Here is a 15,929-nt window from a genome sequence, read left to right on the forward strand (position 1 = left end):
CCAGGCAGCAAGCACACACCCAGTGGCAAGAGTCCATGAGCCTGGTTTATGACATTGGGGAGAACTCCTGTTCCCCCGCACTGAACACGGCCCACGGCGGTCATGAGACCACCGCTGCTGCTCAGGGACCCAGCCATCTTCCCGGTGCTGTTGCCAGGCGGGCTGGGGACACTGAAGTCGGTCCCACCGCCTCTTGCACCTGCCGGAGGAGCTGGGCCACCGTGGCGGGATGGGGCTGGAGTGCGGGCACTCTGGTCACGTTCTCCGGGAGCCCTGCTCCCAGTCAGTGATACAGCATCAGAGGCTTTCTTGAGTAGGAGACGTTGTCTTTCAGGAGGGGTGACCCCACGGCCATGCGCACTTTGTTCCAGCGGTGGCCTTTATTATAGATGGGCTTGACAGAGCGTGGAGACCAGCGCGTCAGGTACCTGTGGAGGGTAGGGAGGTGGCTGTGAGGGCTGGGGGGTGCATGCTGGAGCTGGGACAATGGGTTGTGTCTCCTCGGGCCTAAGCCTTTCACCAGTTTCCCTTCTCAAGGAGCAGGGGCTTTTCCTGGGAGCAATGGCTGAGTGTGCCGTAAACAGATGGGCTGGGCTCTTGCTGCCGCAAGCGTGTGTGGCCAGGGTCAGGCAGCCCAGGGCCACGCGCTCCCTTGATCTTTATGAGTTGTCAATGTTTGTGTGTATACTTGCTGGGGGAGGAGGCGGAGGAAGAGGCTGCCCAGAAAGCAGATCATTCCTCTCTGGCCTCAGTCATGGGGAGAGGAGAGGCTGATGTAAGGCCTGGAGAGATCCTTCCCTCTTCCCCACTTGGCTCACTCTGTCACCTCAGCCTTCCAGGAGCTCCCCTGGCCGGCCATCACTGGTGTAGGGCCCCTGCCCCTCACCCTCATAATGGGAGCCAAGGGTGAGGGCCCGTGGTACAGACCTAGCCCAGGAAGGTTCCTGTAAGTAGGAGGGGGGTGGGGAAAGATGGCTGCCGCCCACAGTCCTTTGGCCTCCTTTGGGGATGGCCAGGGCCCTGACAGTTCCCAGAAAAGTGGCTCATGCCGGCTGGGACTGGGGTTTACTCCATCCAGAATGCAATTTGGATCCTGTCCAGAGAGGCCCACCCTTCGTCCTCAAAGCTCAGCTATGGCAAAGCCAGGCTCCTCTCCTGCCTCCACTCTAGGCTGGGGCTCAACCCAGCAGCCGCTAGAGACCCTCGCATGAGAGACTTTTTCATTTAAAAAATTAATCACCTTGGTTGAGAATTTTTAGATAAAACTAAAAAAAATGATTACCGATTTACATATTTCAACTGAGCTCCCCTTCCCTGGACCTTGGTTTCCTGCTCTTAGTCCTGAGCAAAGGGGAAAGGAGCAAAGGAGCTCTGCGAGGAAATAAAAAGCTGTGGGAAGTGCTAGCCTACATTCCAAGTATGAGGTGGGCAGGGAGGGGGTGCTCTCCACGTGTACTGTCCGTGTCAATGCCCCCTAACAGGGAGGCCTCTGTGCAGTGGGTGGGGCCGACGGCTGGCTTCTCTATGGTGGTGCCGGGCTAACAGAAGCGTGAAGGTGAAGGTGAAGTGAGGGGAGCACCTGGCAGGCCCCTGAGCCAGCATCTCCCAGTTTTCAGAGGGGGTGGGGGAAGAAACAGAGAGCGGGAGCAGGCTCCCTAAAAGAAACGCGCAGTGGGATCAAAGACCCCGGGAGAACCTGAGGCTGACCAGCTTGTCCAAAGCTGCTGCCCTCAGGCTGTTTTCCCCCTGCCCCGGAGAGAGTGGAGGGAAGCTGGGCTTCAGCTAGCCCTGGGCCTGATGGCTGTGCCACCCGAAACAGCCAGCTGGGGGGGTGGGTGGCGGTGGTTAGTGGCCTCCAGTTAGCTCTCGGGGCAACCCTCCAGCTCTAGGAAGAACCAAGGCTCCTTCATACCTCTCCTGAAGGGGCAGGGGAAGGAGGAAGTGTGGCTCCCTAGGGCCCAGCGGAGCCTGGGCCGGTCCACGGCAGCTCAAGGACCTCTGGATGGAATCATAAAGTCCCGTGATGCAAGAGAATCACACTCCTTCGTAGCCAGGACTCCCCCTCCCCCCTAGAGTGGCCTTTTGCAACCCAAGAGCCCCCACACATCATCAATCCTGTGTCACGTTAAAGGACACCGGATATATGGGAGGGAGCCTGGCCTTGCTTCAAAGGCCTGAGGGCAGGATGGATTATGTCCTTAGGCCTGCTGCTGTCTCTTTATAAGTCAGAAGGGAGGGTGGGCTCAACTTCCAAATGGTCCAGAGCACAAGCGGGAAAGACAGGAAGAGGTTAATATGTCCTGCTCCCCCAGGTTGCTGGCAGATGGCCCAGCTAGCCATGTGGGAGGTTCAGGTGGAGATGGGCATGGGGCCAGGGTGCTGGCGAGGTGTCAGTGAAGACCCAGCTCTGGCCCTGCACCCCCAGTCCAGCCATCCGAAGCTGGACTTGCCTGGCCCCCCACCCTCCGTGCCTGCATTTTCTTGGGGATCAGCCTTGGAGGTTGGCTGCGGAGGCGCTGTCTTGCCCTGCTTCAGCCATCTTGGGTCCCCTAGAGAGAGCAGTTACAGTAGTAGCTGGACAGACCGAAGAGGGGAGGGGCCGTTGACAGGGCGAACAAGAAGACAAGACCAGAATCAATTTTATAGACCTGGATCTACTCTTGAGCAGGGGCTATTGCAGATCTGGGAGGACATGAGTGTGGTCTTGTTGGGGCCGGGCCGGGGGGACAGGGAGCTCACGGCAGGACGGCTGTTTGAGGGTGAGATGGGAATCTGCTCCTACACCAGAGGGGGCCCCCTGCTTTGGCTGGAAGGCAGACTGATTGATTCCAGGGTCTGGGGGCGTTCCTCCACTCTACAAAAGCCCAGGACCTTCCAGCCCGCTTCAGGGCAGCTGTGCAGATTAACCGCATGACCCTAGGGAGCGCTATGGAGGCTGAAGTTCTGCAGTGCGAGACGGGCACAGCTATGTGCGGTGGCTCTACCCCAAAGAGCCCTCCCCTTTCTAAGGCCTCATTTTGCCCTTTAATAACCCCGTGCTGGGATACTGAAAAGTTTGTAGAAGTGCTCTGACATTCCCATAGCAACCCAGTATGATGTCATAAACCGGGGATTAGCACATTCTAATGGCCAACCGGCAGACCTTCTTACCCTTCGTGTCCCTGTGCCAAGTGCCCAGCCGGGAAGGGAAGAGGAGAGAGTCTGAGGCCAGCAGGGGAGACGCACAGAAGTGTGCAAAGGATCCACCCAGCAGTGCTGGGACTGAAGGGGGTGGGTGCTCACGCGGGGAGGGATGGAACAGCCAGCCAAGGGAGCACTCTAGCTTTCCTGGGCTGTGGGACGAGCTCCAGCCAGTGAGAGCTGAGGGCCTGCAGAATGCTCTGGGTGGCGATACCTGGCTTTGCTTACCGGTTGAGTTGGGGTTTGCTCTTCGGAACAAATCCTTCAGGAAGCTGAGGCCTGTGATTTGGGAAGAGACCTGAGTAGAGACAAGAGCACGTATGGGATGGTCTTGCAGCTCCCTCTGCAGCTCTCAGGGGTAGATGCAAAGCCCAAGGGGGGGTGGGAGGCTGGCACTGGGGGGGTGAGTACAGCGAAGACTCTGGATGTTCCTATCTCTTCCAGGAGGGGCTGGACCAGGGGGCAGCCGGCAAGGGGTGGGATGGGGGGATGGCGCCTGTAGCCCTCTGCCCTCCTCTTCACCCCGAGAGGGCCTTCTACCTGCTCGGTGGGCCATCTTCACGCACTCCTCAATCTTACGGTGTTCTTCCTGGCACAGGCCTGTGATCCTTCGAGGCAGCATGCCTCCACAAGGCCGGAGGAACTGACTGAGCAGCAGAACATCCTAGGGGAAACGGAAAACTGCAGTCAGTCAGCCGGTGGGCGTCTGAAACGGGGCACCAGGGCCTCGTGGCTTACAGGGGAGGCCGTCCTACCCCAGCACCCCAAGGGGTTGATGTCTCCCTCGGGAACCAACCAGGGACCACACCCTCTACACAGAGCTTTTGCACACTGGTCTATTTTTGCCCTAACAAAACCTAAATCCCAAGTTGGTCAGATTTTCCAACCCCAAGGGCTCCCAGCATCTCCATGAGAATCTTTGAGAGATTACAGAACAGAAACTCTTCAAAAAGTGTTCATCTTTAGAGCACGGGCAGCATCTCTCCTGGTAATGAAAGGCCTGTTATTCTCCTTGGGCGAGGTAGGGGGCGTGTCATAGATTTCCACACAAGGGGGAAAAACCACCACGGTTTCTACCCCTATAGCCTACAAGCCAGAATCCACACAGACAGCCCCTCCACCTCTGCAGTTCCCCTGCAAGTGCAGGCAGCGTACGAGCTAGGGAGGAGAGGATCGGGGTGGTGAAGTTAAGAGCCACATCTTCTAAGCCCCCGTGGCCAGATGTGAATGGATTCTCCGGCTTCCTCTGGACCATCAGACTGCTTTGGACGAGTCGAGGGCACAAGGATAAACACAGCCAAAATCAAGCCAAGAGACCACTTCCCCTTCCAGCTTTCATAGGGTGGCTGAGGGGGTTAAACAAAAGCCACGGCTTCCCCAAGGAGAGGGGGGCCCCGCCCACCGAGGGGCCCGCCATGCCCGTCTTCGCAGTCCTGTCCCACAAACCGATCTGCTGCCCTGGCAGGCGCCTCGCTGTATAACCGCAGATTTGTTTTAATCACTGGACAGCTCCTGAGGGACCCGGGCCCCCAATTCCCACCCCTGTAATCTTTAGAATCTGGTGAAAAGAACTTGGATTGGATTATCCAGTACTAATAAACTGGGCCCGCAGCCCCAGCCCCCCACCGTAGGCTGCCAAGCAAGCTGACAGCTTTGTGCAGCTCAGGCTAACGGTGTCCTGAGTGGAAAGGGGTAAAAGGAAAACAACTGTAGCCTTTACCTCGGGGGGGATTGGATTTCGTCTGTTGGATAAACACAGCCAAGTCCATTTCCTGGAAATGGCTGGTAGAAGGAGTGCCCCATGGTGGTTAGGCAGGTGTGGACTTCACTTCCCCATCTTCAGCTGGCATTCTAAGTGCGGCCACGACCCCACCTAACTTCTATGTCACAAGAAGCTGTGAACACTGTCCTGTGGCCTATAGGTTTCCTATTAGTCCGGGCAGCCATGAGCAGAAGGGCCGGGAGCAGAGTGAAAGGAGCACCCTCCTCCCCGCCCGGTGGCCCGGAGCCAAGGCTCCCAGCCCAGGAGATTAGTTGGGTCATTCTGTTCGGATCCCATGGGCATGTGGCCGCTCCTGCTCCCACCACCTGACCGGGACCTGTGCCTTTAGTCATCCCATTCCACAGAGCGGTACAGGGACAACTTGCAGGTCAAACTGGCCCAGAGCCTAATCACCTGAAACCTAAAAATAGGGTGCTTAATGTCACCAATAGAACCCTGAAGGACAAGTATGGATTTCTCTAGGTCTGCGTCCTTCCCCCAAGCCCGCCCTGTTTCTAGCGAGGATGGAGAGCAGTCGTCAGGATAGTAGGCTCTGCCTGGGTTTTGTATCCCTGGAGTTTATAGCCTGGCTCTGATATTAGCTGGGTGATCTGAGAGGCAAGTTCATCAACTTTTCATGCCTCGAAGTTCCTCGTCTGGAAATCAAGGATAAAAACAGTACCTACTTCATAGGGATATTGTGAAAACCAAGTGAATGAGGGCCTGTAAATGCGTACCACAGTGCCTGACACGGAGCCTGCACTGTGGGGGTTCCCATTCTTAGTCACCATCAGCATCTTTCCGTGGAGAGAACAGAGAGAACAGGAGCTGGAGCAAACGGGAGTCTCTGTAGCTCCAGTATGGAGGGAGACAGTAATGTGTCCTCAGGTCACAGTGAGGACTCTCCAAATATACCCTCCTTATAAAAGGAGGAAAGCCAAATCGAGAGCCTGATTCCATCCGTTGGGAACACACCCTGCAAGACGGGGTTACAGGGCCCTGGTGGTCTGAACTGCATGCAACCAGCGCCATGATCTGGATTAGTGACTCTCAACCCTGGCGGCACTGTCGAATCACCTGGGGAGCTTTACAAATGAATGATGGCCAGGCTCCACCCAGACCAAGCGCAGTCAGTGTCTGCGGGTGGGGCCCCGAGGAGGATTTTAAAGCTCCCTGGGGCAGCCGGGGTTGAGATGCAGCAGTGGCTGGGGGGTGGGGAAGCCGCTGAAGTGAACCAGGGACTGCAACCTCCACGACATGCAGAGCCGGCGTCTGCGCGCGCAGCTCAGCTCACCTCATAGCCATACTTGTGCTTCAGGTTCCACCGGCAGATGGGGCACTGGCCAGAGGGGTTAGGGGGGCTTGGGCTTTCCTTGGGAGTCCCCGTTAACCGGCCTTCGATCTAGGAGGAAGAGAAAGACAGCCAGTGAGGGAGAGGGCATTTGGAGCCTCAGATCCTTGAGCAGCCCCCCAAATGGTGAGATGCCGGGGAGAGTTCATCTGTGGGGGCCTCTGTGGGAGTGGCTAATAGGTCTCTCCGCCTCCCCTGCGGCAGCGGTTCTGCAGCCATCGCCTACTGGACCTCGGGGTGGCCACAGAGCCGTGACCTGGTGGCATGCAAGCGTCGTGGCAATTAGACAATGCTGGGGGCAAGAGGCAGGGGTTTGTTCTATCAGCTGAATGCTACCTTTCCTTCCTCAAAAACAAAACAAAACACCAGAACATTATGCTTCCCGCTCTGGAAAAAAGTAATACCTGCACAAGGTAGAAAGTTTCCAACGGTGCAGGGATACACAGTGAAAAGGAAGTCTCCCTCCCATCCCACATACCATGTCCTTCTCAGAGGAAACTGCCCTTTCCAGCTTCACGTGACAGAGGCCAGTCTGTAGCAGTGGTTCCCAACCAGGCAGGATTTTGCCACCTCCCGCCTCCCCCCGGCAGACACTGGACAATGTCGGAGACATTTCTGACTGTCACGGCTGGGGGATGGGGTGCGCCGGGCACCCAGCAGGGAAGCTGCTAACCATGCTGCCCCCCACGACAAAGCCCTAGCCAGCCCCAAAGGCCAGCAGCTTCGAGGCTGAGAGAGCCCACTCTACGCCCTTCCAAGCAGGTACCATGTGCATGCCTGCTTCCTTGCTCGCTTTTAGAAACACACATGGGAAGATATATTTGCCTGCCCTCCTCACTTTTATCATTTTGGATGCCACCTTTCAAATCCTGCTGAGGCCACGTGTGCAATGACCTCCGCCATTGCTCTGTATCCTGTGACACAGCCTTGGAATTACCAAGTGCAAGAAGCCAATGATCTGGGAGGCGGCTCTGATTACAAGAGGGGGAGTTTAGAAAGCCTTGCTGATTGAGGCCAGGGATTATGAGAGGGAGAAGTTGGGACAGGTCTGAGGCTTTGGGAGGGAAGTAATACTGTCTCCTGGGGGAGAAACTGGCAAAAGGGAAAGGGGGCTGTGCAGGGTCCTGCTACCTGACTTTCTGCCAAGGCCACCGCAGCCACGCCAGAAACGGAGAAGTGCACTAGGGAAAATGTGGAGGTGCACGCTGGGTCTTGGGAGGGGGTTACGGTGGGCCTGGCGGGGGACAGGGCTAACATTTATTGACTCCCCATTGCATGCCTGGCTCTGTGCTAGTAACGGTTCAAACGTATCACCTCATTTCACCCCCAAGACCTCGTGAAGGAGGATTCATGATCTTATGTTATAGATGAAGAAAGTGAGACCCCAAAAAGTGAGCAATGCCCGGTTAGCTGCAGCGATAGCTCTCCCTGGAGGCACGGATGGCCTTCCCTCCCCCAGTGGGTCTCACGGTGCCACGATGTCTCCATGTTCATTTTGCAAATAGCAGACTGACGCCTCACATGAGAAACACTCCATACTCAAAAGGCAGATATATTTTTCTCCACCAGCATGGAGTTCCTAGGGTGAATGCTTGTTTTGGCTTTGAATAAGGGAACCAAAAGAGGTGCCCAAAGGGGATGGGGGCCCCCTAAAAAGAACCGTTTTGAGGCTAAGCAGTGAAAAGGCTGAGGAGTATTCTGGGGAAGACTCAAAGAGGGAACCCTAAGGGCTCGTCCTGGGGTTAAGACTGCTTTGGGGGAGGACCGAGCTTGGCTGGCTGCCAGAAGGGTTAAATCCCTGGTTGACATGGAAGTTACGGAGGCTTCTGGGAGCTCCGTGGAGTGGCTGAGATTTCCTGGAAGCATGGAAGGCCATGTGAAAACAACGTTGTCTTTCAGGGATTATAGGATAATCTAGGCCCCATGACTCCCCGAGGAAGGGAGGTGAGATGGGCCCAACAAGGGAAAGGGGGGAGTAGGTGGATGAAGAATCATTCTAGCTTTTTAACCAACAGACAAGCCAGGGTGCCGGCCAGTGAGCCCAGGGCCCAGAGAGTGTCACCTTTTAATGGCATCACTTAAGAAGTAGTTTGGTCCAGGCTCCCGGCCATGGGTCAACTTACTTGGGCTCTCTACTCTCACCACTGCCTTGGTTTCTCCTTTGGAAAACTGATTTATCCCCACCAAAGACCTCTGAGACCTTCCTTATCATACAAAAGGCCACTTTAATCAAACAACGGATGCCTCAGTCCAGGCACGATGACTGTTCCTGATTCAACCACATGACAGCACACAGCTTGAAAAACGTTAGACTGTGGGATTTATGGTGACAGAGGGAGCTGCTCCTGATGCCAGGAGTCCAGTTTGGGTTGGCCTTCCTCCTCCCCCCTCTCTGCCCCCCGGCAGCTCCAAGAGTTAAAGAGGTCGTAAGTGGCCAATTTGATGATACTTACTGTAGTCGTCTTCCCTTCTTGGATCTCCACCACTACAGAGATAAAGGGGAAAAATCAGGTCAGCCATTTAATAAGGAACAGGGAGTTTCAAATAACAGCTCAAATTCTACACATGCAGAAAATCGGAGCCTTCAGTCTGCACTCTCCCACGGTCCCCACCTGGGAAAGAAAGCGTGCGGGGTTCATCTCCAAGTGCCAAGGCTCTATGCCCTCGAGGCTGGGTGGGGGCAAGCCTAGATGCCCAAGTAATACCATCTCTCTGGGATTAAGGGTCTCTACACTGTTTTTGTCTTTCTAAGCCAAGATTCATCTTGGTTCTAAACCAAGGGAATTGGCAAGATCCTGCCCTCCCGTGGCTAGCAATAATGACCTCAGAGTTAGGCTGGGTGGGAGTGGAAGCATCTAAAAGACCTTCAAAAGTACCCATTGCGTGTGTCCTTTCATGACGAGAATCACACAAACATGGCTTCTGACCCTGAAGAATGTGCAGTCTCTGATACAGGCTTGAACTAAGGCTGCTCCAGTGGCCCCAGGGCAGATAAGGAGTGAGAGCAGCTCACCCACAGAACTCGGCTCGGGGAGCCGTGCTAGAGCTCTAAGAGGCAGCTGTGTGAGTTAAATCCTCTGCCCTTCTGCACGCGGCTCGTGCAGGGTGCACTGTGCTACGCATGTACGCGGGAGCAGGTGGGGGCAGGGGTGGGGGAGAGGGGCCTCCAGACGCCGGCCCGGGCTGAGTTCTCAGGAGAGCGCTGCAAGTGCAAACGGAGGGGGGCTCCCTCAGCGCTCTGCCCGGAGGAGAACTCAAGGGCAGGACGGTAAGTCGCACACATCCCTCAGGCTGTATGTATTTCCTCGCTTATTTCACCAGGATAAAAAATGACAACTTCAAGAATATTCCAAGGAAGAACCAAGCCAATGGCGCACGTTTGGCCAATATAATCAAACAAAGTTCTTGGAGCTTCCCCCTTGTTCTCCAGTGTCTTTAGAAAGAGAGGAGCCACTGCGGTTAGCGTGGGAACCGGCACGCAGCAGACGCTCAGTCAATGCTAGCTAGCACCAAGACCGTGAAACCGTCAGCACGGCCCCTTCTGACTGCTAATCACTGCTACACAAAACCTTGGTCTGCAGAGCTAGACTGCAAACTGTCTCCTTACGTACAAACACCGTATCGAAACAGCAGCCGGGCTCCCACAAGTAGTTTTACTCAGCTTCAGCGAGGCAAGAAGTAGTGCAGCTTAGAAAGAGCCTAAGGTTCCGGGGGGCCTGGGTGGCTCAGTTGGTGGAGCGTCGGACTCTTGGTTTTGGCTCAGGTCATGATCTCGGGGTCGTGAGATCGAGCCCTGCGTCTGGCTCTGTGCTCGGCGGGGAATCTGCTTGAGATTCTCTCTCTCCCTCTGCCCCTCCCCCTATGCTCTCTCTCTCTAAAAATAAATAAACAAATCTTAAAAAAAGAAAGAGCCTAAGATTCTTAATGTTAAGAATCTAGTGAAAGTTATGGACCTTTTCCTGGAAATATATTCATAAGCACACATACAGTCAAACATGTGTACCTAAATGGTAATGCTGGTTTTCTCTCGGTGGTGGCAGTACGTGATTTTTACTTTGTTCTTTATGCCTGCCTGGATTTTCTGAAGTTTTTAAAATAAACATGTACTGCTTCTGCAATAAAAAATAAACAGTAAAAAGAGAGAAAGAGAATGAATATCTAAGAAAAAAGTGAGGCAACTCTAACCCAACCGGAGGCCCTTGGCAGCATCTGTGATCACTGAGCTCTGTGACCAACACCTAATTGGACACAGACTGCCTGGAATTGTCCCCCATTTGTTTTCTGCGCAAGGCCATTCATAAAGCCTCATTACTCCAAAACAACCAACCTGAGAGCCCCTCAGTGTTCCAACTCCAGATACACACAAAGAAGCCACGATGGCCAGAAAGGCCCTGAGGCTTTCTCCAGAACACTGTAGTTAACTAATCAATTCAAAGACAAACTAGTTTTCTCCCTGTAAAAGAAAATGCGTCACCCCACACACGGATCTACTTGTTCGGAACGCAGACCAGCCTAAACGGGATGTGGGTGAGACTCAGCCTGGTGCTCAGTCGGGAGGCCTGCACAGCTGCGGGGGGACAGTCACTGGAATATGTCAACCTACAGACATGGGGGAGCAGAAGCAGGGCAGAGCCCCAGCTCAGCAGGGCTTCCAGGCATCCCGGAAACTTTGCAAAAAACCAACCTGGGAGAGGGATGGAAGGCAACCAAATCTAGGCAGCAACAGGTGAGGGGGAAGTTTCTAAGAATCCGGGGAGGAAACAAAAGGAGAGACACATTCCTGGTACCACTTGAGCCAGCAGGAGAAGATGGCCTGAAACAAAAAGCGGATAAACATGTGGTTCCCCTCTCTATGGAGGCACTTGGGTCCCAACCATGAGGTAAACAAATCTAACAAAACACACATCACTCCCGGCAAAGAACCAAACCCTGAAGTCATTCCATTGGCCCCTGGAAAAGAGATCAAAGCTTATGGCCACCTCCGCTGTTTGCCAGCTCCCCACTCGGCAACCCTGAGCCAGTGAATCATCTTACTGTATGCCAGGGGGTAAGACAATAGGCAGATGCTTATCTACTACAGACAATTTGTCAAACCAGAAAGAATGACCTGAGAACTCTTACAAGATTGAGAGTGATCAGGGCGGTGTCTCAGTGCAGGGGCAGGAGGCCTGGGTGGAACCTCAAGAAGCCCCTAGATTTTAAGCCTCTGAAAACAGGAGATAGGAATCAAAATAGTTTTGCTTTCCAGTGTGCATACAAAAACAGGTCAAAACCAAACCAAACCTGAGATTCATTTTGTCCCTGGCCTCCTCACACTCAAGATGGGGGTAACCATGAAAAACTGGACTAAGACATTTAGGTACTGACAGACAACTTGTTTAGAAAAAGGTGGAATCACCCTTGTGTTCTGAAATATGGCTATTATGATGTAAGCTAAGGAAAAACATGAAACTGGAGTTTCTAAACTGGAGTTAGGGGCCAAATCTTCTAAGACTGGCACTTCTCTCATACACATCAAATAACCCATCCCACGTGAGACAACACATTTGCTGAGCCCCCAGGGAGTACAGCCCGGCCCCACCCACTGTGGAGGGCTACAACAGAATAGGAAGACAGTCTTTACCCTAGAGGAGAAAAGGGAACGCAACCAAGTATGGGAACTTCAGTACAATAAAAGTCTACGCCTCGTAAAGAGGTCCTTTGAGTACTTCAATAAATACTCGCTTAGGATGGAGTCCAAGATAACTGAATTGTAACAGTCTAGTGCAAACAGTGCTGGGCTGAGACTGTAGTGAACGCAGAAAGACCTCGATGGCCACACAAACACACACACAGTGAAATGCAGCAGTATCAAGACCCAACTGTTTAGTGAAGGAGAAAGGAGGACTCATGAATGATGTGGAGGGCGCTGCTATAGGAAGTGCCCAGAAACCAAGTCCTTCTTGGAAAGGATCCGTGGAAACCAGGTACCAAGCAGAGAATGACAGAACAGAGTCACTGATGGCTAAAAGGCACCACTCACAAGTCTTGGCGGAGGACCAGAGAGTGGAGTGTGTGTTTGGGACATGTGGCTGCACTTCCGGCCGTTGACTACTTTTCTCAAACTCCTTCCCCACTTCCCTCTGTTCATCTTTAATTCTACTACTCAAGTTTTCTGATTCTCCAGTCATCTACCCCGTTCTTTCCCCTGGACCTCTGAGGGAATGTCCCTCTGCACTAGGCTTTTCCCACTAGCAGGTTCCTCTGGACTATGTCCCTTGAAGTCTTTGAAGCCCCCAACTCACACACTCCCCTCTCAAAGCTTTTAGCTACAGGGCTGCCCATCCTGCCAGGTGCGTCCTTGTCTGAAATGCTAGGTCCTCCAGAAAGCCCCTCAGCCAACTGGAAGAGATGAAGAAAATTCCCTTCAGCCTTTACTCATTTCAACACGCTCTGCACTAGTTTCCGATAGATGTGCCCTGTTAATTCAGAGAGTCACATGTGTTTTTGTTTTAAATACATTTCCTTCCCAAGAGTGAGAAGGCAGGAATGAGATCTAACACAATCTTTCCCATAAAAAGCACTACACCGTCTTCAGCAAGTTAAATGATGAAAGCTTTCAGGTGGGAGAACCACAGGGCAGCCCTCCCATGGCGTACCGTGGCAGTCTTAGTGGTGGAGAGGGAGGAGTGCTGGTTCTACTTCCAATGCCACCACTTACTAGCTGGGTGATCCGGGGCAGCTACTGAACTCCTCTGGGCCAGATTTCTTCAGTAATTTGTCAGTAATATCTGCCTTTAAAGACTGTTGAGAAGACGGAATAAATGTATGTGGAAAACCTAGCACAGTGCTTGCAGCAGGCACAGACTAAACCCCAATTTCCATTTTTGTCTTCCTTCACTTTTGTTCCTTCCACTATCCTTCTTGCCTTTGTGTGTCCCTCTTATCAAACTTTCAACCAGGCTTTCTCAATAGCAGCACAAGTGACATTTCAGGCCAGGTGGTCCTTTGTTTGGGGGCGGGGGGGGGGACGTCCTGGGCACTGTAAGATGTTGAGCAGCATCCCTGGCCTCTACCCACCAGATGTCAGGAGTACCAGTTGTGACAACCAAAAATGCTTCTAGACATTGCCAGATGTTCCCAGGGGACAAAACTGCCCCCCAACTGAGAACCACTGCTTTAGCCTGAGAGTCTCTACAGGCAAGAGCACGGAATGCTGGGTGCTCATAAACTCTGACTAAAATTAAGTAATGCTATTTGATACTCTTGAATATTTTCAGCAAACATCCAGCTTCCTGCCCACAACTTTAAATTCTGTGTGTACAATATTGTTTGGGTGTCAAATATACCAGCCGGGACCGGGCAGTCAAAATTAACTACATATTTAATATTTTACACCTTACACATAGAAGGTAGTATATCAAGACAAAGTTTTTTCATTTAAAGGCTTTGAAGACAGGTGGTTCTCAAGCAGAATAAAGAATACGGTAGTGCCTTCATGTAAGATCACATCAATTCAATGATTTAGCTTTCAGGTCTGACAGCAAGTAACAGAAGAGTTACCAACCCAGGTATTTATGGAAAGAAGTTCAAAGACCCATCTGATCATACAGTCCATCATTTCACAAAATCTCCAACTGAAAAAATTCCAATCTCAAATATTCTTTTGTAAACAAACAAACAAACAAAAACTATTCCTCTTCCCCATTCTCTGGGAACAGAGCAAAGAACTGTTTTCAACTCTGAATTTCACAATGGATATGTAAATTACAGCTATTAGAGCTTGACACTTCGGAGACACCCTCAAAAATGTTAAGGGTATATGCTTATTTTGCAGCAGGGTATAGATGAAACATCTTACCATGTCCTTCCTATCATCAGCATGATCTCTTTGGTACCTTTCTTTATTAATGGATTAGCTTATCTAATATTAACCAGGCAGTATCTGGATTTTGTCGTTCTTTCTACTATATGTTCCATCTTGCCTTCATAGCTAAATTCTTCTAATACACCTATTTTCATTTCTTCATGAAATATCTCTTTGATTTCCCCAAACTGGGATCCAGCCCTCCCTTCCCCTGAATCTGCCAGATGGAGGTCGAGTCCAGCTGGTTGGGCTGCGCCTGGGCCTACAAGGAGCCCTGTCCGCCACTGCTGTTTGAAAGCCAAAACAGCTTTCTTTCTGAGACAAATCCAATGGACTCCTCTTTAGGTTCCTCTCTTTGGACTTTTCTGCTCCCTCTGACAACAATGATCACTCTTTTCCTCTCGGCACCTCTCAACTTTAAAGGATGCGCTGGCCAATACCATGGCAGAATCTTAAAAACAAACAAACCCACATCACTTCTTTTGCACATCATTCATCCATTCTGGCGTCCAGCAGTGCACAAAGGAAGGCTGCGTCCTGACAGACCTTTTCACTCTTTGCGAGGATGAGATTCCATCCTTTTAAAAAGCCCGTTCAGGGGCGCCTGGGTGGCTCAGTCGTTAAGCGTCTGCCTTCGGCTCAGGTCATGATCCCAGGATCCTGGGATCGAGCCCCGCATCGGGCTCCCTGCTCAGCGGGAAGCCTGCTTCTCCCTCTCCCACTGCCACCTGCTTGTGTTCCCTCTCTCGCTGTCTCTCTCTCTCTCTGTCAAATAAATAAATAAAATCTTTAAAAAAAAAAAAAAGCCCATTCAAGACACATTCCCCTCATTTAAACTTCCAATTGGGTTTCTGTTTCTGGCAACCAAATCTCCCTGTAGTTAATCATGTAAATACCTAACTTGCATTTATTGGACAGTATACATATCATCTCTTTAGAACCCAACTTCTCAGGAAAAGGGCTGAATTTTCTCTTTTTCCAGGATCCTTTGACAGTCTGAAGTACAGTATCTGGCCTTCAGTAAGCTCCCAGTTCAAGGCTATAATCAGGCTGCCTTTCAAGGCTTAAGATTAATGAAAAGGAGAACCACCATAAAGCATTTGTCTGTTTCAGCTGTTCGATGGCTTTTCCACCTTAGCTTCCACCTCTCTGGGAGACTAGGGGCCGGGGCAGAAAAAGACGCCATCAGAGCACAGCATTTTCAGATGAGAAACTGGAAACGGAGGCCCTGAGAAGGATAGCCACATGTCCTTCTCTCATGGTCCAGGGATTTTTTTTTTAACAAAGGAGGCGGCGGCTGAGAGAATACGGAAAGCAAAACTAACACGCTAACCTTTACCAAAAACTTTTCTGAATCCCGGGCCAGGTTTCTTACTGCCCCTGCTAACTAAGCAGGGCTTTCTTTCCGTCCTTCCCCGCCCCCACCAGTAAGAACACTCGCGAGCGGTGGGAGGTCAAGACAATAGCATCAAGGTCTGGAAAGGGCTTTCAAGCACCCCGGGAGCGCCAGCATCTCCCGGGTTTCAGAACCGCGCGAAGGAAAGGGAGGGAGGGGAGCACACGGGGGCTGGAGAAAGCAAACTCCACTGATCTTTTCCTCAACCTTGGGAGATAACCGGGACCCAGGACTAACCTTCCCTGAACCCGCGAGCTGGAAGCCGAGCCCAGCTGGTCGCGATCGGGCCAGCCAGGAGCCCTCGGAGCAGCCGTCCAGAGGGATACACCAGCACATTGAGGGCCGCCATCTTGAAAACCAACGGTGACCTCTTGTGCACTTCCGCTTCCGGAAC

At 52.4% G+C, this 15,929-nt stretch overlaps 3 protein-coding genes across 5 annotated transcripts in view; 2 read left to right on the plus strand and 1 right to left on the minus strand.

The window, feature by feature from the left end:
- RSPH9 (radial spoke head component 9) overlaps positions 1 to 10,271 on the plus strand; it is a 23,783-nt gene extending 13,512 nt beyond the window's left edge. Inside the window, exon 5 of the mRNA XM_081828301.1 lies at positions 9,615 to 10,271. Coding sequence (XP_081684427.1) covers positions 9,615 to 9,619 — 5 coding nt within the window. The 3' untranslated portion in view covers positions 9,620 to 10,271. The remainder of the gene's footprint in view (positions 1 to 9,614) is intronic.
- Positions 1 to 15,927, minus strand: part of MRPS18A (mitochondrial ribosomal protein S18A) — a 16,166-nt gene extending 239 nt beyond the window's left edge. The window contains exons 1-6 of one of the 3 annotated variants that reach the window (XM_081828303.1): positions 15,773 to 15,917; positions 10,297 to 10,405; positions 8,747 to 8,778; positions 6,237 to 6,344; positions 3,721 to 3,844; positions 3,409 to 3,478 (exon numbers count right to left, since the gene is read on the minus strand). In XM_081828303.1, coding sequence (XP_081684429.1) covers positions 3,409 to 3,478; positions 3,721 to 3,844; positions 6,237 to 6,344; positions 8,747 to 8,778; positions 10,297 to 10,405; positions 15,773 to 15,871 — 542 coding nt within the window. In that variant the 5' untranslated portion in view covers positions 15,872 to 15,917. Of the gene's footprint in view, positions 1 to 27; positions 429 to 3,408; positions 3,479 to 3,720; positions 3,845 to 6,236; positions 6,345 to 8,746; positions 8,779 to 10,296; positions 10,406 to 15,772 lie in introns of those variants that run through there. The other 2 variants (XM_006748957.3, XM_081828304.1) reach the window with 2 other exon arrangements.
- Positions 1 to 15,929, plus strand: part of POLH (DNA polymerase eta) — a 277,794-nt gene that overhangs the window by 69,431 nt on the left and 192,434 nt on the right. The gene's annotated exons all lie outside the window — the stretch shown is intronic.

This window comes from Leptonychotes weddellii, chromosome 8 (assembly GCF_054177405.1).
Source record: "Leptonychotes weddellii isolate Sample4059 chromosome 8, ASM5417740v2, whole genome shotgun sequence".
NCBI classification, from domain to species: Eukaryota; Metazoa; Chordata; class Mammalia; order Carnivora; family Phocidae; genus Leptonychotes; species Leptonychotes weddellii.